At 30.2% G+C, this 26,620-nt stretch overlaps 2 protein-coding genes across 2 annotated transcripts; one reads left to right on the top strand and one right to left on the bottom strand.

The window, feature by feature from the left end:
• The first annotated feature begins 11,212 nt into the window (after positions 1–11,212).
• On the top strand, positions 11,213–19,505 carry LOC109799950 (pentatricopeptide repeat-containing protein At3g50420-like). Its single transcript, XM_020360616.3, is given in 4 exon segments — positions 11,213–11,641; positions 11,791–11,916; positions 12,158–12,439; positions 17,184–19,505. Coding segments are annotated over 4 exon segments (2,979 nt in total). The 5' UTR covers positions 11,213–11,266; the 3' UTR covers positions 19,380–19,505.
• A 1,094-nt stretch (positions 19,506–20,599) lies between these two features.
• On the bottom strand, positions 20,600–26,257 carry LOC109801638 (hydroxyproline-rich glycoprotein family protein). Its single transcript, XM_020362752.3, has 6 exons — positions 25,693–26,257; positions 25,444–25,558; positions 24,125–24,592; positions 23,087–23,585; positions 21,306–21,346; positions 20,600–21,125 (listed from the first exon to the last, which is right to left on the bottom strand). Exons 1-6 carry the CDS (start codon positions 25,950–25,952, stop codon positions 21,087–21,089), a joined length of 1,422 nt encoding a protein of 473 aa, XP_020218341.1. The 5' UTR covers positions 25,953–26,257; the 3' UTR covers positions 20,600–21,086.
• Positions 26,258–26,620: the final 363 nt, after the last annotated feature.

The following is a 26,620-nucleotide window of genomic DNA, read 5'->3' as shown; positions in this document are numbered from 1 at the left end:
AGAACCTGTTAAAAGGTGAGCGCGCACTAGCTAAATTTCAAAATGTTCATTGTTTTTCCTTCTCCCGCGCCTCCTCCTTCATGGCGTTCATCTGCACCTTCTTCTGTTTCTTCTTCGCGTGGTCATGGGTTTTTCTGGGAGGTTTTATGAGGTAGCATCTTCCATCAAATTTGTGTTTTCTGGGATGTTTTTTTCGTAATAATGTTTGTGTTGCATTTCGAGTTTTTGAAGCTGTAGAAGGAGAAGGAAGTGACCAAGTCCGGGTTTGCAGAACGCACTCCTGGGTCTATTAAGCAGAACGGGTCATTCTGCTTGGAGAACGGCCCGTACTCCATGAAGAACGGGACGTTCTCCAAGTAGAACGGCCCGTTCTGCTGCACTTGTTTACTTTTTTTTTTTAAAATTTTGTATGACTTTTTACGTCGGACCTTGGAATGTCCGACGTAAATTTACGTCGGTTTTCGCGCCCCGACGTAACTTTACGTCTCTCACTTCTACGTCGGAGGCTTTTCTGACGTAAAAACCCCTAAAATAACCGACGTAAAATGTGTATTGTGTACTAGTGCATGTTTTTAAAGACAAAAGTGTGTTGTGGAGATCAAATCTTAAATTCATTATATTTAAAAATAACTCATTTTTTGGATATAAGGTGTTACGTCATTACACTATGATTCATTCAATTCTATAGACATTAACATTTAAGTACAAGAACCTTTTCTTACTATCTCTCTTTCACTTATTTACCATTAATTAGTGGAGAGTCGTGAAAATAATGACATATAAGTGATAATTATTTTAATATTATCATTGATATATTAGTTATTTTGTTACCGTTGGTATTAAAAATTTTCGTAAATATTTATCAAGAGACTAATTCCCTTTATACTTTATAAAGAAGTGACAAAATGAGTCTTAAGATTAACATGATTCCTTCATATTCTGTTGTTTTAGATATTATTCATGGAACTTCAATGTATTTTGACATCGAGTGTACAGATTTAGTCACAATGTTGTATGAAACTTAAAAAGCAAACCAAATTTTAAATTGTACCGGAGGTCCACTAAAATTTACTTTCAGACTAGTATAGTTAGTGCCATGACATAGTATTTTCTTTCATTTTATTTTTTTAGTAATATTTTCTAACATAAACAAGATAGAAAATTATCTTCAGATGCATAATATATTTATTAAAAATATAATTTATAATTAGAAAATAAAGGTAATGGAAAGATGGTAAGTTCTTGCATGACAAAACTAAGAAAACCTGTTGTATGAACATTATTTAAATTTAAAAGTATATAACATATGACTCGTTTGTACATTAATTGAAAGAAAAACGTTGTTAAGGATAGAGAAAATAAATATAACAGCATACAAAAGCACTTTTCTAACTAAAATTGGATGCATGCATGCATGATGCATGAGTGAATGCATTGGCAGAGACGGCTAGGAATTCGGAGTCTCTATATAATCGACCAAAAAGCATGCATCAACTAATGAGTAGTAAGTTAATAGTAGTTACAAAACATAGACTCAGATCGTAATGACCAGAAGAGAAGTTGTAGTGATCAAGTGTCCATACTACTTTATACTGTTTTACCTAACTAAAAGAAGACAAATTTGAGTGTCAACTTTATGTTGTCTCAGTCAACTACGTGCCACGCATTAGATCATATGAACTGTAAGCATATCTTATTGAGCGATTAAACACTGAAGTGACATAATAACCACAATTAATCATTCATTCGGTTATCATTAACATTTTGTGTGAACAAGCTGTGCTTCGAGTAAATTGCTCATCAGGCTATATGAAAACTTTTTACCATGTATATATATTTTCACCCGAATTTTTTTCCAAACGAGATAGTAAAAGTCAAGAACAATTTAGTCAGGGGAAGAAAGTTATCAAAAAAGGAGATGGCACGAGAAGCTTAATGGAAAAAGGAGGGGTCTATATGTCCCCGATTTGCAGAACCATTTGTCAATTAAGATCTTGATTGATCGAGTAAGGGTGTTGTCGTGTTGATGATGAAGGAATTAAATTTAACGGAATTGATGTATCGCTAGGAGTTACTATCGTGACATTTTTCCAGTGGGCCTTAACATAATAAAAAACTAGCAACAAAACCAATGTCCAATGTTTTAGACTCTTTGGCCAAAAGGAATGCTCTCTTTCACACTTATTCCAACTGAATACATTGAAGGACATAAAGTTTATAATATGTTCATTTCCATCACATATAAAATGTGGAACAACTTTGACCAGAAGTCCACACCAATGAAAAGACTCTTCAAATTTGAAACGAGAAAACGGTATTGTGAAGTGTGAACATGTATATATAGAAGCCGGGTAAATTAAACAAAAACGAGAATCATGCTTATATGAATAATCGAGGAAATTACTAGTCAAATTATATTACATAATTAGATGTAGAGAAATTAAAAAGTGGGAAAAAGAAGTTTGCAGAGAGGAAAAATAAGGGAAAGTGAAAGCAGAGACCGAAAATATGAATAATTGGTAATGTGAGTGGCCTGAGGGCGTGCCGTCCGGAGAGTGAAACTATTAGATTAATTCAATTCAGAATATGAAAACGACGTAGCTTTTGACTTTTTATTGTCTTTGTGTTGCTATGCTACGCTGGTTAATACAGTAACATGGTAGGTACATGAACTAGGAATAGGAGGGGTAAAGAAAGATAGAGATTGTGAGTGTTTGATTAAACTTTATTCTAAAAAAATGAAATTATTATACCAACGTATCTTTTATCACATATTCTTTTTAATTAGTTGAAATTAGTTATAAAAAAATTGATAGTCACACTCAATTATTTTAGACTGTTTGATGATTTATTTTATAATAAAAATTTGGCTAAATTAGAGAATGAAAAGCTGGCATGCAGTTGGGCGGGCAGAGCGGAAACGACGGTAGCTTTGGCTAAAGACGACATGTCGGGCAACGCGGGCAGTGCGCGCGCCCAAATACCATACTCTGTTGTCGCCTTCAACAAGTGTCCTGGCATGATCAATGTTTATTATATATGTCTGATGCAAATTTTAACGAACAAAAAGATATTAAAGCAAATATATGACATTAACATTCTTTGATTTTTGTTATATCCCGATGAAGAAGGAATGTTATGATAGGAACGTGCATGGAAGAATATGGAATACGAATCTGAATTCTGAAATCCGTACCACTATTCCTATAAACATGGGTCATGTCTCTTTTTATCCCGCACAACAGCTTTCTCAGGGCTCCTCTCTCCTTTCGTCTTTTTCCCTTCTCGTGAGATAGCCTGATGTACAATATTCTAAGGCTTTTAATTAATGATCTTTACCTATAGAATTTCCAATATGTGATCATACAGAGAAGTGTTTGCGTTAGCTGTATATATCCTCTATGTTCCATCATCCATATCAATATGTTTCAAACCCTTTAATGTCTCGTTCCAACTGAATTCTTAAACGGTTGAACTAAACTAAGTTATTTATTAATTACATTAAATTATAAAAGTAGTTCATTTAAACTAAACTAAATTACAAATTAGTTTATAATTTATAATTGAATAACAACATTTTAAAAAAATATCTTTAAAATATATAGTATTTTGTGTAATAAAAATAATTACTTGTGCATATCAAAATACAACAAGTATGAAAAAAGTTATTATAAAAAGTATTTTTTTTTCTTTTATAACTATAGTACACTGAACTACATTTTATAGTAGTTTAGTTTTTATAAGAAATAGTTCTATTTTTATAGTTTACTTTAATTTTAAAAGATAGTTGTAGGAACAACCCTACTTACAACAAGAAGCATCGTGAGTATATGTCGGATACATATCCAATATATATAGTACCCTAGCGATTTTAGCTTGTACAATTGCACGTCTTTTTTCTAGATCCTAAGCCATGGAACGAGCTACAGCTACGACATAATCCTCAAAGGCAAAGCAAAAATTATATGTGCACGGCCTCATTTCTACAAATTAATCATGCGGGAAAGAAATTAAGGAAGTCATGCATCTTTCAAAAGAGATCAAGAGGGTTCAATAAATGGTTCTTAGTTGTAGATTTTCTTGGCCACGTTGGATGGCCCTACCTTAAAAGCAGCAAAATGTGAGTTTGATTGAGGAGTGGGAATTTCGATGGAGGTTTCAAAGCTGACAAAAGTTATTGTTGGACAAGATTCCTTGGGTAGGAAAACAGTAAAATTTCATAGATCACCTCATGTGTCGGGGGCGTTTGGTTTCTAATTGGAGTGGTGGGAGACCTATGCGAAGAATTTCTCGCATCAAATTAGAAATCACAAACCACAACAAACAAAGTAGTTATTATAAAAATTCAGTTTAGTACTCTTATGCTTTGATTGATTACGAAGAGAAAAGAAATAGGATGGAGGGAGTGAAAATAGGATAATAGAAATAAGTGAGGGTTGTTTGATCAAAGAGGAATAAGAGGATAAAAAATTAACCCTTATATATATATATATATATATATATATATATATATATATCTTTTCTCTATTATATATACCTTATTTTTCATATATATTTTTCTCTAATTAAATAACCTAATTTATATTTTATTTTTACTTATTTTTTATTTCTCCCAACTCGATCTATTTCCTATTTATTTCTTTCCTCTCTATCAAACACACACTTACAGTTTTACTAAAATTAATTAACTATACTGTGTTTGGTCGGATAGAAATATGAAAGAGGATGAGTTTTTATAATTTTTTATTGTTTAATTCACTTTTCAAAATACTTTAATGGTGATATATTGAACTTGTAAAAAAGTTTTAGACAATCATCTAATTATAATATATATTTGTTGATTTTTATAAAATTAATTATCTTAAAAATCATATAAATTATGATTTTTAATTAATTATATAAAAAATTATATTAATAATGCATGATCATTAATATAATATCTAAAATATATTTACTTATATTTTTTTAATTTAAAATTATAAAAATATAAATGTAAATTAGTTTTTAAAATCTTTTTCTCCCATAAACCAAACAAGGAAAATAAGTTTGTCCTAACAACTCGATCATTCCGTTCATTTCTGTAAAAGGACTCCTTCAAACTCTGGAAACTGGGATAATAATAGAGGCAGAAAACATTAATTAATTGAACAAACATTTCTAGATTAGCCTTCAAGCATAGAAACCAATAAAGCACAGAAGCCAATTTTCGGACAATGATAGATAAAGAATTGTTTACTAGCAAGCTCATATTCTCACACTTAATTTGATTATTTGCTTGTCCTATTAGAGCAATTATGGTTATAATAAGTAAGTGGCTATAGTAGTGTTAGTGATTGATGTATACTGATAATGACTATGATTTTGATAATAAATTTGTCGTTAGTAATTTCTCCTTTGCTTAGAAGGGGAGTTAATGGATAATGGGGTCTTATTATATCATTTCACACCCACCCTACGCATAATACAAATTGAAGTGGAACGTAGCTTCTGTTCTTGTCTCCAGTTGATGCTAATTAATTAATCTGTCCTCTTGATATTGTGATATGGTCAACATACAAAGTGAAAGGAACAGAGATACAGGTAGTCCAAGCTCTCTTGATTTTTTTTTTTAAGGTTTATGATGATTATACCTGTGAGCATTTCACCAATAATTTTCTATTGCCACCATCCATATTGCATTTATCTGAGATTATATATTATCCTGAAATAGGGATAGGCTACATGTAAAACTTTAGTCCAAGAAGCCCCTACTTTGTTGAGATAAATTATTATTAACTGATCTTTTTATGCTATATACCAACCAGTCAAATTAGCTATAATGGTCTTGCCAATGATGACGCTTTAGCAGTATGAGATGCATGTAGCGTGTAGAGGGGCAATCACTGCACCGAGTTACTTGGAAAATTCAACTAAAATGAGCTTTATTGTTTTCAGGTCTTTAGTGGTGTTACTTTGGTTTGTCATGGCTTGTGTGATAGGTGAAGGTTGCTTCTGCTGCTACATATCTCAGAACTTGTATAACACATGTACTCGTGTTCTGCTGCATCTTTGTGCTTAAGATCCAGTATTAATAAATAAAAAAAATATTTAGCTTATCAAAAAATTAAAAAAGAATAATCCATGCCAATGCTAGTACACAGGAAATTACACGGAAGAATTACAGAATTATTAGTTCCTTGAAGTAATGTATCAACAATAATAATGTTTTACAACATTCAAACATGACCTGTCCGTAGATAAAGGTGGAAGAAAGAGATAAAGGAAAAAGAAAGCACAAGACAACAGCCTTAATTAGAACACTGTAAGCATGTGCATGTCAGATTCCTCTATCTCCCAGCACATTGGACTACAAACTAATATCTATCATATATAATATAATTTGGTTGATGTAGCTTTAAAGGAAAGTGTGAACAGTCTCTAGAAAGGGAAAACAAATACGGGAACATTTTCCACAAGCTTATCCAAATGTTCTTTGGCTATTTTCATGAAATTGAAGCTTGCATGAAAATGTAATGCATCAATATGAAATGAAATGCCGCCAGAGCTTCAAACCTTCCCACAAACCTCAATTTCCAGCGTCATGACAACACAGCATCCTATATATATGGGCATTTTCAGAAGGTTGTATATATTCCATGTTGAGGTATAATAGGATGTGCATCATCCAGTGTTGTTATTACTTCTTTCTCAGTCGCGCTATTTTAATTAATTATAGAAAGTTAAAAATCCTATCCACCCCTAGCTGTAACTTCACTGAATTTTTTGGTAGCAGCCAATTTAAATTAACCGTTTATGTATGTAAAATTGCATCTATTTTCAAAGAAAAATTATTAATATTAGAGAATATTAATTGCCAGAAAAAATGCTTTTTATACCTGAGAATTGTGCCTACTGAAAATTGTGAATTTTAGGTGTGATTCTTAAAAAATAATTAAAATATGTTTGATTAATCATAAATATTATATATATTTTTAACACATATTTACCAGAAGATTCTTATATTTGATTAATAGAATTTTCTTGGACATATAAGTGTTTTCTTCCATAAATATTTTTTTTTGTGCGAAATAACTTTATTAGCTAATTAATCAAAAACATATGGTTATAATTCACAATGCATTTTTGAGAAATAATTAATTTTAATATGATAATTAAATTATTTTATAAGAATTAAATTTAAAATAACTAACTTGTATATGTAAAGAAAAGTTTCATTTCTTACGTAAATTATTTATGAATTTTATTATTATTAATTTTTTCAAGATGTTTTTTTATGAATAAAATTTGAATTTGGTACCAAGGAGTTTATACTAATTCCTCAACCAATTGAGTTAGACCACTTTAGTTGATGATTTATATAAATAATATGTAAAAAAAAATACAAATAATTACATTAATAAATAATTTATTTTAACATCTTCTTGTGTGTAAAATAAGATAAATTTCAATTATTAATTGAATCATATTATAATTTTGGATGCTTTTTATTGTAAAACTATTTTTTTTATAAAATTTTAAATTATAAAATATCGTACACATTGGATGAACATATATGTCGTACTCACACAAGGGATGGAGACCTACTTAATTTAAGAATAAAAATTTAAAAAAAAAATATTTATCTATCTGAAATTAAATTTCACTAAGTTATTAATTAAAAGGAAAATTCTTTTTAAATAGACAAGATTTTTACAACATTGTGTAACTTGAAAACTAGCTAATACTTCATCATCAACCTTATTCGTAATATATAACAATTTTAAAATATAAATGAAATTACATTATGAAATAAAATAACCATAAAAAATAATTTATATAATATTAAAATAGTATCATATATTTTAATAGTTATATTTATTAAAAACTCACATTTTATAGAAGAAATAGCTAGCCCATTTACACCAAGAGCTGTCCTGTCTCTGTAGACTGGGCCTATATAGGTTCATGTGCCCGGCCCTGTGTCAAGTCATATAGAGAAATAAATGGCTTGTTAAATGTTATTCACCAACAAAAAATAAAATCTGGTTAAATGTTAATGGTGAAAAACTGGAAGTAAATTAATTGTACTAATTCAAAATCACAGTAGAAATCATCAATTTGGCTAGAACAAGGCACCAGAGTGAAATTTTATATATGAAATTCCATTATATAAATGAGTTACGTGTTAATTAACTACGACTCACAATCATTCATTTGTAAAAGTTGAGTTATGAGAATCTTCTTATTCATGAACACGTTAGTTTATCTCGCAATTTTTTTATATATTACTTTAATTTTTAATTTATTGAAAATGTATTTAGAATTTGTGTTTGAATCATTTTTATTAAAACAGTTTAATAAAAAAGTAAAAGAGAGAGAGAGAGAGATCGGTTTTAAAATATAATATAAAGTAGTGCAACTATATAATGTTATTAAATGTAATAAAAATATTCATTTAAAATTTAACAACTAGATTACTTGGTTTTGTTTTGTTTCTTTATTATAATATTTGCGGATATATAGTTTTGTTTAAGTTTGTAATTGAATATAATAATTAAATATTAATTGTATAAGTAGAGTAAGAAATGGAGAGAAACTGTAATTTAAATTTACCTCATCATTTTGATTAAAAAATTTATGACATGACAATTTTATATAGTTTGAGACGGATATATATGTATAATTATATTTATTTTTTTGTGTTTTTCTCTATCATTAATAAATATAATAAATAATGTAATTAAGAGGTAGATAGAACAATTAAATAATATTAATGATAATAAATAATCGACCTAGCACTTTCTTTTAGACTAACTAAAGTCATTATATAATATGTCATTGTATAATGGTCGTCATATTTTAAATGATCTCAAATTGGACAATAATTTAGACTAGTATCACACTTTGGTCCAACATAATCAATGAGAGGAATTTTCAAACAAATTCAGGGAGAAAGTCAAAGAGAGAAATATTAATCCATTTATCAGTATATATATATAATTTGTAACTTTTTAACTTAAATTTTGATACAAAAGAGAATGAAACGAGATCCCATGAAAAAGACTAAGCCCGATGAAGTAGAAAGGATAATTCGTGTGAGATCCATTTATATAAATCGTTGAAAACCCAACTCATCCTTAACACATTTTTGAATGCGGGTTAATTCGATTTCGAGGGGCGTCGAAAATTTTGATCAGGCCTAGTGTTGACAATCTCTTGAAGGTAAGAGAAAAGCTCGTGGTTTGAACATAGTTGAAAATAATCATGCTTTAACACTTTGTGTTTTGTGCCACACCAGTTCTTCATCACCATAGAATCATAGATGGCGATGCGAGCGGGTCTAACCAGTGAAATTGTCAAGGTTAAGTCATAGTTCATTTGCACATGCCATCAAATGTCATGGTTAGAGAAGTTTAGAAATGATAATAATTTATAAACATGCCTCGGGTGTATTGAGGCCCAAATATTATAGTTCCATTTGATGATTGTTGCTATTCCCATCAAACACAATCTTTGGGTCCAAAGCAGATTCCAATATTTTTTTGATTGTTATGGAACTTCACAAAATAAAGTTAAATTCAGTAATAGAGAGACCAAAAGGCATGTTTACACAAATTTATGTAGTACACAGATTAATCTAATGCTCTGCATGTTTGTTGTTGAGAGCTAACCGAAGACAAATTCCAGCTGCAAAAGACATCTAACGTATCCAGCGAGCAAAATAAATCCCATAAAAAGCGTAAATTGAAGACAAAATAAAATGACACACTTTCAAGGTGGAATTTTGTCTACAGAGTTATTCATCTTTTTCTTCCCTTTAAATATTTAAAAGTATTTTCTCTCTCATTTTTAAAACATCAATTTTTGCTTCTCTATCTTGTGTTACATTTTATCCCCATCACTAATTTTTATAATACAATTCAATAATAATGAAGATGTTTAAAAAAAAAAAAAAAGAATAAAAAATGGACATTCCTTGAAAATCAGAATATGAAAAGGATAAAAATTCATGAATATAAACCAAACATTAAAAAATAATTCTTTGAATATTTCATATTTGATTAAATGAATTACAATTACACTATTTCTCTAAAAATGAGAGAGAAATGTATAATTCTAAAGTGAGACTATAAAAAAATATATGAAATAATGATTTTTTTTTCATAATAATAATAATTTATAATTATAATAAAGATGATAAAAATTTTTTATACATATTTTAATTCTAATTTTATCTTTAAACTATTTCTTTATAAATTATAAATCACTCACCTTTTAACTACTCCACTTTATTAAAAAAAAAATTAATGAGAAAGATGCATTTTAAAATAACTGTCTTTTTTGTTTTATTTTTATTTAATAACAGTAAATTTTCCAATAGATCTCACCCCATGATCTTCGCTAACATTGAATGCAATCTCAGTAACCATTTTCACCACATATCACTTGTCATAGAAATCTGAATCAGGCTAATATACTACATATAAAACTTGATGCCCTCTGATTTCAACACATCCCCAGTTTTGGGCCCTCTGCTCATGGTTTAACGCGCCTCTTTAAGTGCATGTTTGGATTTCATTTTGAAACGCAGATTATCCATTCTCTTTCCACGTCCAATGTTATATTTACGTAGAAGCAAGAGTTTTTTTATTCAAGTAAACGTGAATTTTCACGTTACAAATGGAATGCACTAAGAGTGTGGGATCACATAGCTTCACTTGTCGAGTTCTCCCTACTCAGTTGGTCAAAGAGACCTACAAAGTTGGATTACCTTAAAAAAATGGGAGTAAATTAATACTCTTTTTCTTCTTTTTTTTTCATAATCATTTTAATATTTTATTATTATTTTTTTTTTATATTATTTTTCTAAAATTAATGAGTTGTTATTTTTTTTTATCTTTAATAATTAATGTATATTAACTGAACAATATCTATTCATTTACTAATTTATTTATTTATTCTTTAATTATCTAAAAGTTATAATAAAAAAATAAGTAATAAATATTTTAAAAAATTAAAATATCAATTATTTTCTTAATTTTTGCTATAATTTTAAATGACAATAAAAAAAACGGAAGTCCTTGATGACAGTGACAGAGTTTAGGTCGGAGAAGCTATGACCTACGAGGATTACATGATTGATATTTGTAATATTAAGTCTTTAAAAAATATGATTAGTTTATTTTGATGTAAATATATTTTGTATTATATATTAGTATAAAAAAACAATTATAGTAATATTGGATATATAGCGAAGACGGAGCAAAGCGCAAGAAAGTTAGAGATAATGAGTGAGAAGGCAAGAGAGGAAAAACACTTTGTGCTGGTGCATGGTGTTTGCCACGGTGGTTGGACATGGTACAAGCTTAAGCCACTGTTGGAATCCGCTGGCCACAAAGTCACAACCCTTGACCTTGCAGCTTCTGGCATTGACACACACCAAATTGAACAAGTCCACACTTTTTCTCACTATTCCAAGCCCTTGTTGGATTTCTTTGCATCGCTTGCTCCAAATGAAAAAGTTGTCCTTGTGGGGCATAGCTTTGGAGGGATCACCACAGCCCTTGCTATGGACAAATTTCCAGACAAAGTATCTCTTGGAATTTTCGTAGCAGCCTTTGCTCCTGATACCCAGCACAAACCATCCTATGTCTTGGAAGAGGTATGCTTTTACTAAAAACAAAATTTATAATTATCATTTTTATTTTTCAACATTCAGAATTGTATGAAATGATGAGAAACCTTTGGGTCATACCAAACATGAATGATACATTTAATTGTTTCTAAGGCTCGTCATTTTGAAATGGACAGTACATTGAGAGATACCCAATAACTGGGTGGATGGACTCTGAGGTTTCCTTCAGTGAAAGCAAAACAACATTGCTTCTTGGCTTCAAGTTCTTGTCGTCTAAGTTCTATCAACTCTGCTCCACTGAGGTACTATCTCGGATAAGGTTTTTTTTTTTTTTTTTTTTTTTTAAATTTCTTAGAAAGAAAAATATAAAATAAAATATAAAATAAGTTTTTCAAATTGTAGAAGATTTTCTTTCATTACTTCTTTTAAAATCTTATTTTTAGTTAATGTAATGTTTAAATTTGGCTTGGATTTTGTATTGCAAAATGTTATTTAGACAAATCTTTTATACAAATGAGAGTGTGTTTGGGTTGGATTATGCAGGATCTGGAATTGATGAAGAGTTTAGTAAGAAAAGGGTCACTCTTTCCTGAAGATCTATCCAAGGCCGAGAATTTCTCGAAAGAGGGATATGGGTCTGTTCCATGTGCTTATGTTGTTTTCAAAGAGGACTTGGCAATTCCAAAGGAGTTTCAGCAATGGATGATCCAAAATGCTGGGATTAATGTGGTGCGTGAGATCAAAGATGCAGATCATATGGGTTTACTTAGCAAACCCCAGGAACTGACTTTATCTCTCCTCGATATCTCTCATAATTACGCTTAGGTACACCTTCCTAAGTTGTAATTTTATAATGGTTATTTTCAGCAGATTCATTTCAAGATTAGTCCCCAAAACTGTGCTGTTACCCATAATAATTTTTAAAAGATGAAAAATTATCTTCTATATGTTTTCATGTACTTTGTGACTTTGTCCATTAAATTCTTGTCTCCCCAAAGACTTGTCTGCTGTGACTAAGGTTATATTTAAGGAGAGATTAATTTGAGTTTTTATTTGGTTAGGACTTAAGACAGTATTTAATATAATACAATACAATATAACATGTGGGCATTGTTTTAGCCAAACTAATTTCGAACCTTTTGTTTATTAAATATTGTAACTTTTGATCATTGACTTAAGGTTAATATTACGGAGATAAATTGTATTTAAATTTTGAAAGATTATTTTAATATAAAAAGTATTGTAAATTTTAAAAAAAAATTTAAAAGTTATCATATTTTTTAAAAAAAATTAAAAAAATTTTAAAATATGAATTTTAATCAAAATTTTATAATTTAAATTTTAACAAATTTTGATATATTTATATCTTAAAATTTTAAAGGATTTTATAGATTTTATAAGAAAATATGAATTTGTAAAACGTATTCGATGCTATAAGAATTAAAAACATATATATAACATAAATAATAAAAAAAAAATAAAAAAAAAAATTTATTGTTTGACAAATAAATTTTTTTTTTTTAATAAATGATCGACTTTACTATCTTTTAAATTAATGTTTTTTCACATATTTAAAGTTATATTAGTCATTCATGTATTAACATATTTTCTTTTACATTCTTGGGTCCGAATAATGTGTTCAAAATTATGATCTTTATAAACTAGTAGTACTAAAAATGAAGATTCATCATTGATTTAATTGAAAATTTATCAAAATGGCATTTTTTGCGAAAAAAGTTATGTAATGTTACAAACGTTAATACAAGTTCAACTTATGTAAGCACTAAATTAAAAATTATAAAGTGTGATTTTAAAATATCAATTATTCTTTCTATTAGATTTTTTAAGGACACATGACATAAATTAAACACTTCATTTTCTTTTAGAAAATCATTTCCACCGTCTGTAAACTTTTTCAAAATGGAGCTAAAAATTGACACCTACTAAAAAACCAACATTTTGCTATAAAATATTTACCTAATTGCATGTACAATACATATAAAATTAGTATGAAAATTTTTTTAAAAAAATATTTATTATTAAAAAAAAATCTACCTTGGGGTACTTTAAGTCCATTTCTCCTTGTCAAAACATCACTTAATAACTTAAAATCATAAGTTGAATCCTCTCACTCACTAAGAACATACATGAATTTCAAATCAAAGTTACAAGCTATTAATACATTTTATGATATTTTTCCATGACAATTACAATAATTGCTTACATTTTGTCCCCTCACCATTGTTAGAATATGAATATCGTTAGTAGCTCCGATGCAATTCAAATTCCTTTTATATATTATTAAAATTCAACTACTATAACTCCACTAAAATATAAATCAGATACTTCAACCAAAATATAATCAAAATGGTACCAAAAAAATGTAATTCAACAAAGTATTAATCATCCAAACTTGAAATTTATCTAAGATGAACATCCTTCTAATGAATTATTAAAGAAAATGTCTTTTTTTGACTTTAGTATCAAGCAAATCAGTAATCATAAAATAAATTTTGTCATCCAAATTTGGAATCTCTTTTATAGTGTCCCAAATAACATTATTTTTCTCTCTTTTTTGTCTTTTTCTCTTCTCTCCTATGTGTTAGATATTTTTTCAAAATTGACAATAGTTTCAATGCCAATAAAGAGTATTTAGAACTTTGACATAATTGTTGGTGCTAATTGAATTAGAACTCCTTTTGCAGTTGAATGTAATTCTCTTTTTATGACTTCGTTTTTCAATGGGAATTTTTAAACTTAAGAAAGGATTAGATAGTGGACTACATTCCTAAGGTGATGAAGGTTGGTAGGATGGTTCATAGTTATCTAGTTGATAAATTATACATCAATATTAATAGATAAAAATGTATCAAAAAAATATTGGTAGATAAAAAAGGTAGGAGAAAAAAATAGAGAGAGAAAGAAGAACAAATAAATGGGAGAGATGAACAAAAAGAAAAGAGAATGTGAGAAGAGAGGGATAGAAGGGAGAAAGAGAGAGAGAAAAAAAATTAGATCGAGAAGAGAGAGAGAGCACAAGAAATAGAGAAAAAGAAAACTTGAGAGTCATAGAGGAAAAAAAGAGAGAAAAAAAGTGAGGAAGCAAAAAATGATGAGAAATGAACAAGAAAAAAATCTTACAAAAATCTCAAAAAAAAAATTGTAAGTTTGTTAAATAAGTGAATTGTATGAAGATTATATTAAAAAAAATCTCATAAAATTCATCATTTAAGATAATATATTAAAATTTCAATGTTTTTTAATACCAAAAAAAAATTTTAAGAGAAAAAAGTCTTAATTAAATAATACTATATTTTGACGTACTCCTAGAAAAATTTTGATTATCTTAATTAAATACCATCACATTTTGATATATTTTTAATAAAATCTTAATTATTTGAATATGACATGATTTTTTTATATTAAAAAAGTTAATTAAATATTAAAAAAAATTATTATAAAAAATATTTTAAAATCGTTAAAAATTTCAATCCAATATACTGCTTGATATATTACACGATTTAAAAAAGAAATTGGCAAAATCAAGTTGAAATCTATAAAATTTTTTAAAAAAAATACTACTAGTTACTTAAAATCACTGCCAGTAAACAGGTATGAAAGAGTACTAAATTATAATTAATGTTATAAAAATTGACTTAATCTATAATTGTTTCATGGTTTAATGTTTAACTTGGGAGGTAGCTTATTAAATCGATTTTTTTATTAAAAAGTATAATTAATATAATTTTAAATATTTCATATATTAAAAATAAAAATTATTGACAACGATAAATACCACGTATCCAAGTTTTAAATTTTAATTTATGAACCATAATAACACAATTTCATATTTCAAATTTAAATCATTCCTAACCAAGTTACCATATATTTGAGAAATAAATTCGAATCATTTAAGAGAAAATATGAGTTGGTGGCATCGATTTTCACCCATACTAATATCTAACTATAATTATTTTAAATATGAATATCTCTTTTTTTGTTTTATCTACGTTAATATTAGTTACTAAAATTTATTAAAAGTTATACAATTAAATAAATAAAGAAAGAAAAATTGCTATTGATATATTTTTTAACACTTTTTTATAATAATTTTTAATTATTAGTTAAATTTTACAAAAAAAGAGGATAAATTATAAATGACTGAATCAAGTAGGGATGACAAATATACCCGTACCTGCGGGTAATACCTGAACCCGTCCCGACTTTGACGGGGAATACCCGGCTTGACCGGGTACGAGTATGGGTACGGGTAAAACCCGATATATTAAATCGGGTACGAGTACATGTATGTACTTACCCGTCCCGTACACGTACACGTACCCGTACCCGTCCCCGTTCTCATTTTTAATTTAATACTCACTTTCAATTTAATTATATTAAAAAAATTTAATATTTTTTTATGTGTGATTACTTATTATAATATGAGATAAAGAAATAACTTAATTATAATTATAATATAATATAAAAAAATTAAAAATATTATTTTTTTACAAAAAATAAAAAATAAAAATTTTGACGAGTACGGGTATACCCGATACCCGATGGGGACGGGGATGAGAATGAAAATCTATACCCGACGGGTATGGGGACGGGGACAGAGATGGGTTGAACTCGCGGGGACGAGGACAGACGGGTATCATGAAACTCGTACCAAACCCGCCCCGTTGCCATCCCTAGAATCAAGTAAAGAGCCAGATTCTTACAAAATTTTGCAATTTCTTTAAGGGAGTTGTTACGGTACCCTCAAAGATCGAGGGGTTTCAATATATTTTTCTATGTAAACTCATAAAAGATTTAAAAAAAATTAATTTAATTATAAAATAAATAATCTAAATTATACTTATAAAATAAAAAGTAAGATAAAATTATAGAGATTAAAATTATAAGATTTCAATAATATTATAAAATATTAGAAAAAAAGAAAAAAATTAATAAATAGTAGAAATAAAAAATTATTAAAATTACAATATAGAAATTCAAAAATTTAAGATAAAAAGACAAAAAATATACTTAAAAAATTATTAAAATTAAAATATAGAAATTCAAAAATTTAAGTGAAAAAATAAAAATATACTTAAAAATTTATTAAAATTAAATTATTTAAATATATAATAATATTATTACAAAATAAATTAGAATATATAAAATAAAAATAAAATGACTAAATAATTTAAAAATTGAAAGAATAAAATATCATAAATATTATTTAAATAAATTATTAAAATATAAAATATAAAAAATTGTACCAATACCCTCTCAAATGAGATAGGTACTATAGAATTTCTCAAATGACTTAAATTTAAAATAATAACATATAAGTGACACATTATCAATCGATACCTTTCATTTATAGAGGATACCCTATAAATTCTTTTTCTTTAAAGGGGGAATTGTAAAGCATGTGTCTTTTAGCCCTTCTCTAAGATAAAAACTGAAACCAACGAAAGATTGTAATTTGTAATGCTTGGGGGAGTCTTATAAATATTCAGTGATTTTAGTTCTTTTTTCATATTCAGCAAGAATCAGAGTAACACTATTCAATATTCAGCATCACTGTTTTTGTTTGGCGCTACTGGTTGAGATTTACGTGTGCAACAATTACATGAAAGAAGCATGTTTTTGTGTAGCAGAGGGTCATGTTCTATCGCTGCTACAAAAATGCATCACTCTGACCACACTGCGAGAGGCGCGTCAACTCCACGCCCTCGTATTAACCACTGCCACTGCCTTCAACTCCCAATCTCCGTTTGTTTTCAACAACATTCTCTCTATGTATGCACGCTGTGGTTCACTCAGAGACTCTCATATCGTGTTCGACAAAATGCCTCACAGAACTCTTGTTTCTTACAACGCACTCCTTGCAGCCTATTCTCGAGCATCATCGTACCACGCTATTTCCGCTCTTGAATTGTATACCCAGATGGAAACTAAGGGTCTTAGACCTTCCAGCATGACTTTTACTAGCTTGCTGCAAGCATCTTCCTTGCTTGAACATTGGTGGTTTGGATCATCACTTCACGCCAAGGGCTTCAAGTTGGGTTTGGATGATATTTGTGTCCAAACTTCTTTGCTTAATATGTACTCGAATTGCGGGGATTTGAGTTCTGCTGAATTGGTTTTCCGGGATATGGTTGATAGAGATGTTGTTGCTTGGAATTCTCTCATTGTGGGGTATCTGAAGAACAACAAGATCAAGGAAGGTGTTTGGCTTTTGATTAAAATGATGAAGGCTGGTTTTACCCCCACCCACTTCACCTATTGTATGGTTTTGAATGCCTGTAGTCATCTGAAGGATTATTGTTCTGGGAGATTGATTCATGCCCATATAATTGTTAGGAATTTGTTACTCGATTTACATTTGCAAAATGCTCTGCTTGACATGTACTGCAACGTTGGTAGTACACAAACAGCATATAGGATTTTTAGTAGAATGGAAAACCCGGATTTAGTTTCTTGGAATTCAATGATTGCTGGGTATTCTGAGAATGAGGATGGAGAGAAGGCCATGAATTTGTTTGTCCAGTTACGGGAAATGTGTTTTCCTAAACCAGATGACTATACTTATGCTGGCATTATATCTGCAACTGGTGCATTCCCATCTTCCAGTTATGGAAAACCTCTTCATGCTGAAGTAATTAAAACTGGATTTGAGAGAAGTGTGTTTGTAGGAAGCACTCTGGTGTCTATGTATTTCAAAAATCAGGAAAGTGAAGCTGCTCGGGGAGTTTTTTATTCAATCTCAGTGAAGGATGTTGTTCTCTGGACTGAAATGATCACTGGTTACTCTAAAATGACTGATGGAATAAGTGCAATTAGATGCTTTTTTGAAATGGTTTGTGAAGCCCATGAGGTTGATGACTATGTTCTCAGTGGAGTTTTGAGTGCATGTGCTGACCTTGCAATTTTAAGACAAGGTGAAATAATTCATTGTTATGCTGTTAAATTGAGTTATGATGTTGAAATGTCTGTTTCTGGGAGTCTAATTGATATGTATGCAAAAAATGGTAGCCTTGAAGCTGCATATTTGGTATTTTCTCAAGTTTCAGACCCAGATTTGAAGTGTTGGAATTCGGTGCTTGGAGGATATAGTCACCATGGAATGGTGGAGGAGGCATTCAAACTTTTTGAGGAGATTCTCAAACATGGTTTGGTTCCAGATCAAGTGACATTCTTGTCTCTATTGTCTGCTTGCAGTCACAGCAGGTTGGTTGAGCAAGGAAAGTTCCTCTGGAATTATATGAACAGCATTGGCTTGATTCCTGGGCCTAAGCACTACTCTTGCATGGTAACTTTGTTGAGTCGGGCAGCATTACTAGAAGAGGCAGAAGAAATTATCAATAGATCCCCTTATATTGAAGATAATCTAGAACTATGGAGAACTTTGTTAAGTGCCTGTGTTATAAATAAAAATTTTAAATTGGGAATTCATGCAGCAGAGGAAGTTTTGAGATTGAATGCAGAAGATGGTCCAACGCTTGTTTTGCTTTCTAATCTTTATGCTGCTGCAAGGAGATGGGACAAAGTTGCAGAAATAAGAAAAAATATGAGGGGAATGATGCTAGAGAAAGATCCAGGGTTAAGTTGGATTGAGGCCAAGAATGACATTCATGTGTTCTCTTCTGGAGATCAATCACACCCCAAGGCTGACGAGGTGCAAGCTGAACTGCATAGACTAAAACAAAATATGATTAGAACAAAAAATGATGACAGCGGCTCAGCGAGTCACAATATGCATGCTGCATAAGTTGCAGAGACTAAGCTTATACTCTATAGGTGGAATTTAATTCAAATACAAAAGTGAAGTATGCACAGGATTAAATTACTATCGACAGGAATAATAGATCCAAAATTTTCCATCTTTTTGCATTCAGGAAGTTCTACTATATTCTTCTCTATGTCAAAATATTTGTTAAATACACCGAAACAATAAGGAAAAAATGTTATCGAGTGTCTTTAGGCATTGTTTACATGTAAATTTTCAATGTATTTAACTAATGTAAATTTTCAATGAATTTTTTACATACTAATTTCTTAACCAATGTCTTTAGAACACTTGTTAACAATACTCTCTTTTTAAAAAGAAATTTCTATCGGCTTTTTAATAAATTATTTTTTAAAAATTTAAATAAACTAGTTCTATGTTTACTGTCATTTTTCTTTGTTACACGGGATCCTTTTCTATCTATCATATGGGAAGGGCTCTTTCAAAACAAATATATTTCTAAGTAATTGCTCCAAAGTTCTTATTTATCTTTATGAAAAAACTCAAACGGAGATTCTTATTTGTACAAACGGTACTTCTAACATGGAACAGGTATATAGAAATTAACAAGAGTGTTTATACTCTCCAAACTACGAGTGAAGTCTAAATATGTGTTCAAGGAATAAAAACAAATTTTTAAAAGTATGATTGAATGCATTAGTTAAGTTCGAAGTTAAAAGCAATTTGAGTGAAGGTGAAAATATTTAATCTTCACATTTAATTACAAATTTTGATCTTAAATTTATTCCAAATTTACTTGAGATAAAAATTTGTAAAACAAAACATAATTTAAGCATCTATACCTGCTAATAAAAAAAGAAAAGAAAGAGTAACCACTCTGACTCTGATTAACATCATAATATACTATTTACACAAATTTCTCCAAATATTAAAAATATACTCTGATTAAAAGTATGAGAAGGAAATAAGAACAAAATAAAATTTATCTATAAACTAAAATTAATTTATACAGAAACTAATCTGTAACAATTCTCATATTAACTTTTCTAAATACATATTAATTTATGTATAAATTACTTTTAGCTTTCTGATAAAAAAATTACTTCTAATTTATGAAAAAATTATTTCATTTTTCTTTATTATTTTTCTTCTATATTTTTGGAGAATTAGATTTTTTGGTCAATTTCATATTGCCGCGCTGAATAACCAACCTCAAGAAATGGGATGGTGGAATAGCAGCATGGAGCATATAAAAGATTTCAGTAAAATATATCAGTAAAATGTATCATGAGAAATGTATCAGTAGGTATCTTTTACAACACTGAGGTATGTATCAAACTCAATGAACCAAGAAAAAAAAAAAAAAAAAAGCAAAGCTACTATGTATCATGAGAAAAGCTACGCAGACTAGCTAGAATTCACGAAAAATTAGCACCGATAATGATCTAACCTATATTAATCTACAATGTTAAAGAAAATGGATCAACAGTAACTGACAGAAAATGCCTAATGGAAGAACACAATGGATTGAAACGAGGCAGAATCCAAATATCGATATGTACCAGTGCCCTCAATGCGGCATCTACATTCCGAAACTCATCAGATTCAGTGCAAAATCCATTTAATACCGTCTAAAATAAGGAAAAACCAATATTTCAAGCAGAACATTGAATATTTGTTAGGCAGCAAAAAGGGTTCCAATCAACTTTATGCTTGAGATCACATTTATTAGCGTCGAGCAGTTCTGGATTTCGCCCGCGGATTCTTCTGCAAGAAAATCAGAAAGAAAGCTCAGCAGATGCGATCATAGGCATAAAGAAAGCACAAAATTAACGGATCATGATGCTTTATTCTATCAAGACTGACAAGGCATAATATACTCGGATTGTTTTAATTAGCTAACAGAAATAATCCACAATCGAGCCAGCAAGTATAAAATTTATTTACCGATCCAGGTCCGAAGCTAGCCCCAGATCCTGTTGCACCACCTGAGTAAGAAAAAAGACCAAATGATTAATTTCATGTGAAGATGGAATTAGAAAAATGGAATTGACAAAAAAAGATAAATACAAATGGGTCCTGTTTCTATTTTTTTCCTCTCAAACAGTCAAGTTCAACACTACTATATTTAATAATTTCAACCAGATTTTCATATCGGACCAGACCAGCCAGTAGGGAGGGGAATAGATTAAATTTTAAATGGGGACTTATGATCTGATTCAACCTATTTAATAAAAAGGTTACACTTTTAAAAAAGTCTATTTATATAAAATGACTAAATTTAGGTTTATAAAAAACATGTTAGACCTAATAAGTCACCCTATTTATTTATATAATATAATTAAAAATTAATATATATATATATATATATTATTAAAAATATAAATAAACAAATAAATTTATAAAGCAAAAATAAATTATCAATATATAAAAATTCTTTTATACAATTATTTTTTTCATTATAGGTTTATAAGTTTACAACCTATACGTGGTGAGCATAGGTCAACATACATGATTACGCATGAATTGTCTCCATAACAAAAAATAATTAACTTTTTCTCCTATATTTTTTTAAATTTAAATTTTAATAATATTAAATAAATTATATTTAAAAATAAATATATTGACTTTTTTAAAATTAAATTAATATAAATAGGCTTTTAAATAAGTTAATAAGCTAGGTCAAGTTTTAGAAAGGTCAACCTATAAAAAAAAAGTTTATAATAGATAATAGGTCAAACTTTGACTTTAATTTTATAATATAAGATCAACGTATATATTAAAATCTGACCTGACATGACCTAACTTATTTTCATCCCTATCAGCTGGTGAGCTGGTGAGGCTGGGAAAATAGAGACTTAATTTTCCAACCATTTCAAACTACCCCATAAAATCATATTTTCAAAAAGCCAATACTTGAACCAGAAAACCAGTATAGAATCATCTGCCTATGTGAATCAGTTAATGATCACATGGTTCAATCAATTCTCTTAAAAATTAAAAAAATATTAATACTATTAAAACCAATTTAAAATTTTTAACTAAACTGATTATTTGGTTCCTTATTTACAACCCAAACTTGGTCACTCCAATTAAAAAGTCCAATTTAGGACAAATAGGGGCCTGCAATGCAGCAAGTTTGGCTTCGATTAATAATGAGAAGCTTCACCTCTTCTTTTTTACTTATTTGATGAGTAATATGGGATAAGAATTACGAAGTTTTACTTCTCTACTTCTACAAATTTAATGTGAGACTGGTCCAAGTTAATAAAATATTTCAGAAATGGCATAATACTTTAACACTTATTGCATGTGATAAATTATTTTAATTACATTAGAAAATACATTTCAACATTTTTTCCATTATTTTATTTATATTTCACATGTGTACATTTTATTCTTCTTACATTTCGTTTGTGGTGTTTGTGTGTCACCATATTTATATTGAACATTACCTTGACTCTTTTTCAACCTCAGTTGAACCTTAAAACCTTAAACCTCTCCCTTGGCTTTAATTTCTTTCTTTTAGTTCTCCCACAAAACCCTAATTTTGATCTTTTAATTCCTATGTGTTCTGTTGTCCGTCAGCCATCGAAACTGAAACTGTGATTTCCAAAACAATCTTCTCTACTGTGATTTCCAAAACAATTTTCTATCTAAAACAACTACATAGTCTGTTAATACTTGAAAGTAAGATGACTATGAAGAACTATAGTCCAAGAAAGTACCTGAAACAAATGGAGATGAAAACAGTGAATTTGTAGCTTGTGCCGTACCAAACAATGGAGTAGTATTACCAAACAGAGAGGGAGTTGATGCAGCACCAGGTACAGATGTTGTAGAACCAAAAAGTGAGGTTTGAGGTCCTGGAGCAGGAGTTGGTGTTGCAAACAGAGATGACAACATAGAAGACGACGAAGCAGAAGACGGCGTGCTAAAAAGAGAGAATCCACTTCCTGATGATGAAGATGAAGTTGCGGCAGATGTCTGCGGGGCAGTCAATGCTGCTTGAGTCCCTGAACTGGAAAACAACCCAGCAACTTGAGTTGAGGGTTGTGAATTTGCAGGTAAATGCAATGTCGGATGAACTCTTTTCGAGGCAGCTTCTTGTCTTGCAGTTTCTCGCCGATCTGCCTCCAAAAATGGATCATTCACTTCCCCCCGGCGACGCCGATCAGCTAGGTATGCTGATTTCATAGATTCAATGTACTGATGAATGTTCTCCACCTAAATAACCATTATTTAAAACCCTGTTAATTGTTATTACTACTGAAAAGGAGAATTGGTAAATATTATAGGGCATGACTTTATATGCGCATGAAAGCCCTCCTTTTAGCAAAGGGGGCAACTGCACATGTATCATGATCATCTCTAACTCTAATACAAAAAGTTAAGTTCATCATTCATCAAAATAAGCAGGAAATGGAGCATGGTACTATGTATAGTATTTCCATATGAAAAGTATAAAATGATTACAAATTTGAAGTAGCAGAGAAGCATAAAGTGAATGACCTATAATATCTTGATGAAAAGCAAAAAAGAGCTCAAAATTTCACATGAATCAACAACACACAAATAAGAATATGATAAAAACAGAGGAAAGAGACAAGTGATAAAAGAATTAAGAATTCTATAATCATAAAATTTTCATGTCATATTCTATAAATAGGTAAATTTTAATTTATATGATTCACTACAAAATCCATATATTCATAGCTGTATGGTGCAGTGTTAGTTAAAAAAAAACTATATTTGTTTCGTTTTACCTTTGCAGCCACATGAACAAAAAAGTCGTGCACATTTGTCATGACCTTGGGAAGAGATTGCAATAATGAGGATCCATTACTGGAAGCATTTCTCTCAGAGTCTAAGAGAAGCAACTGCTCCAACTCTTCAATTAACTGATGGCACTCAACAAGATACTTCTCAAATCTTAAAACTGTTTGCTGTAAAAAGGGTGATGGTTTCTTTGGAAGACCACTGTAGAAATCAAAAACAGGCACTATAGATGATGTTGGCTGGCTACTTGAACTAGCTGCTATAGTTGCTCCAGGAGTCTGTGATGGAGCAGTGGCACTTGATGTACCCCCACTGGGATGAAGGAACCTTGGGCGTAGCATCATAAAGGAACGAACAGCAACCTCTGTGTTGCGTAACATATCCTTAACTGTGGACATCAGTTCTTGCAGCAAAGTTTTCTGCCGTTCCATAGCAGTGCTTATTCCACCAAGTTCCTATCAAACATTACAAGGAAAAAATGCATTGTTTCATGAATAGAACACATTGAGCAATAATCACAATGTTATGCGAGAAGGGAGCAGTAAACCATGTCAATATTGGTTATAGTTCATAGAAAAAAGTTTATTAACAATATATGAAAAGCAGTTAAGAATGGAATAATGTATTTGAAAACAATTTTACCTCGAAGAAACCTGCATGTTTTAACATTTCTCAAAAATAGGCTTAGCAGGTTTCCACATAAATTGCAACAAGAGTTTGATTACTTGCTCAGTATTAAACAACTCATTCATTAAGACTAATAATCATACACTGCCTTTAGGTGACAAACAAAATACGTAAAAAGCTCACAGATCTTGTGTTTCTGAGGCCATGCCCTACCTAAATGAGGTCGCATGGCCTCTGTAGAGAAATAGAGCAAACCACACAAGTCGTGTCAACTATCAACTAATTTTGCTACAACTTTTTTCTAACTTCGTGTTGTAAACTTGCAACTGTCAACAAATGAACTTCTTTCCCACTCTCCGTTGTAAACGACAAACATTGTAAATTTAAATTTCTTATAGAAGTCGGCTAAGGATGGTAATGTATAGTAAGAAGTAACAAAAGATACTCCATTTAATTGTCAGTACAATCAGTCACATGAAAACAAATATGCATCAACTAGAAGCATCAATCCACTCATTTTTTTCCCTCTTTACTTTTAAGGAGGAAACTGCCATTTTACCACAAGTTCTATTTACCCAAGAAAAAACAATTTTACTTGAAATGAAAAAGGAAAAAGAATGTTATATAACAAAAATGGAATAGATAAATAATAAGCAGAAAGAAGAAATGCAAAGAGCACCTGAACAATATGGCCTGCATCGAGCTCAAATCCATCGTTGGAGACCGAAGAATCATAAAGACGACTACACTGATCTAGTCTCTGGCTTTCATCCCTATACTCCAATATCCGCTCCCTAAGCAACAGATAACAGTTAATTAAGCAACTAAAGTGGAAACAAGAACCACGGAACACAAACACTCGCTCTATCTTGACTCTCTTTTTTTCTTTTGCAGAAACATTGAGCAATGAGGGAAAATTAGAGCATACTCGATCTGAAGGAGAATCTTCTGAGAATCTGGATGTAGATCCGCCCAATTTGTACTGTAACTAGCGGGAGTTCTATCGTTTGTGAACAAAAACAACTGCTGTTGTGGCTGCGGTTGCTGCTGTTGTGGCTGAAATTGTTGTTGTTGTTGTTGCTGCTGGGGAAGGAACAGACTACTTTGCTGTGGCTGGAACGGAGACTGCTGCTGCGGTTGCGGTTGCTGTTGCTGTTGCTGCGGCGTGGCGAACAACGAAAATGACATTGTGGTGTTGAGAGTGTTATCAGACTGAAGAAAACTCCTGGTTAAACCCTAGGGTCAGAGTGAGAGAGAGAATTTGGGGGGAAACTAAAGTGAGTTTATCTTATGGAAGTTTGGATTTCGCAGGGCTTGAATTGAATTGAGTGGCGTTGAGGTGAGGGATGAGAATCTTTCTGAATTCTCAAATCCCGCTCCAGAACCCCATGCGCGGCCAAGTTCAAAGGGCAGCCACGGCCCATTATTTAACATTTTAACTCAACCCTCTTTACAAACTTCGCTTGGCCCTTTCAAAACTGCACCATGTCTGGCCCATCTAAACCCATAATTTGAAGTGTCAAGCTGCTTTTCACAACAGTGTCAAGCTGAGTCACCACCGCTTGGTATTTTAAAAGGACTACTTCAAACCGGTACTTTTTGTAGTCTTTTCTTTTTTAACTTAATATTTTTTAAAATTTTTGGATCTCGTATTTTTTTATCAAATATATTAATTTTTATTAATTTCTTTTAGGGATGTAAATTTGCATTTTAGAAGTGATTTCATCCATAAGTCTCAAAATTTTCTGTTTTCAGAGTTTCAAATAGAAGTTTAGAAAACATCATAAAAGAAAAATATATATTATCTTCTTAATAATTTTATTATTGTTGGAACGAAATTAATAACATTTTTCATT

This window comes from Cajanus cajan, chromosome 11, assembly GCF_000230855.2.
Source record: "Cajanus cajan strain Asha chromosome 11, NIPB_CcT2T_4, whole genome shotgun sequence".
NCBI lineage: Eukaryota > Viridiplantae > Streptophyta > Magnoliopsida > Fabales > Fabaceae > Cajanus > Cajanus cajan.
The sequence above is the reverse complement of the archived record's forward strand: the minus strand, read 5'-3'. Positions and strand labels throughout refer to the sequence as shown.

Bases quoted from the DNA above. Each gene is read 5' to 3' on its own strand.
- LOC109801638 (XM_020362752.3), bottom strand. From the start codon at position 25,952: ATGTCATTTTCGTTGTTCGCCACGCCGCAGCAACAGCAACAGCAACCG. The intron at 24,593-25,443 runs GTGCTCTTTGCA...AATGTTTGATAG, and splicing joins ATGCAGGCCATATTGTTCAG to GAACTTGGTGGAATAAGCAC. The intron at 21,347-23,086 runs GTACTTTCTTGG...TTTCTTACTCAG, and splicing joins TTCATCTCCATTTGTTTCAG to GTGGTGCAACAGGATCTGGG.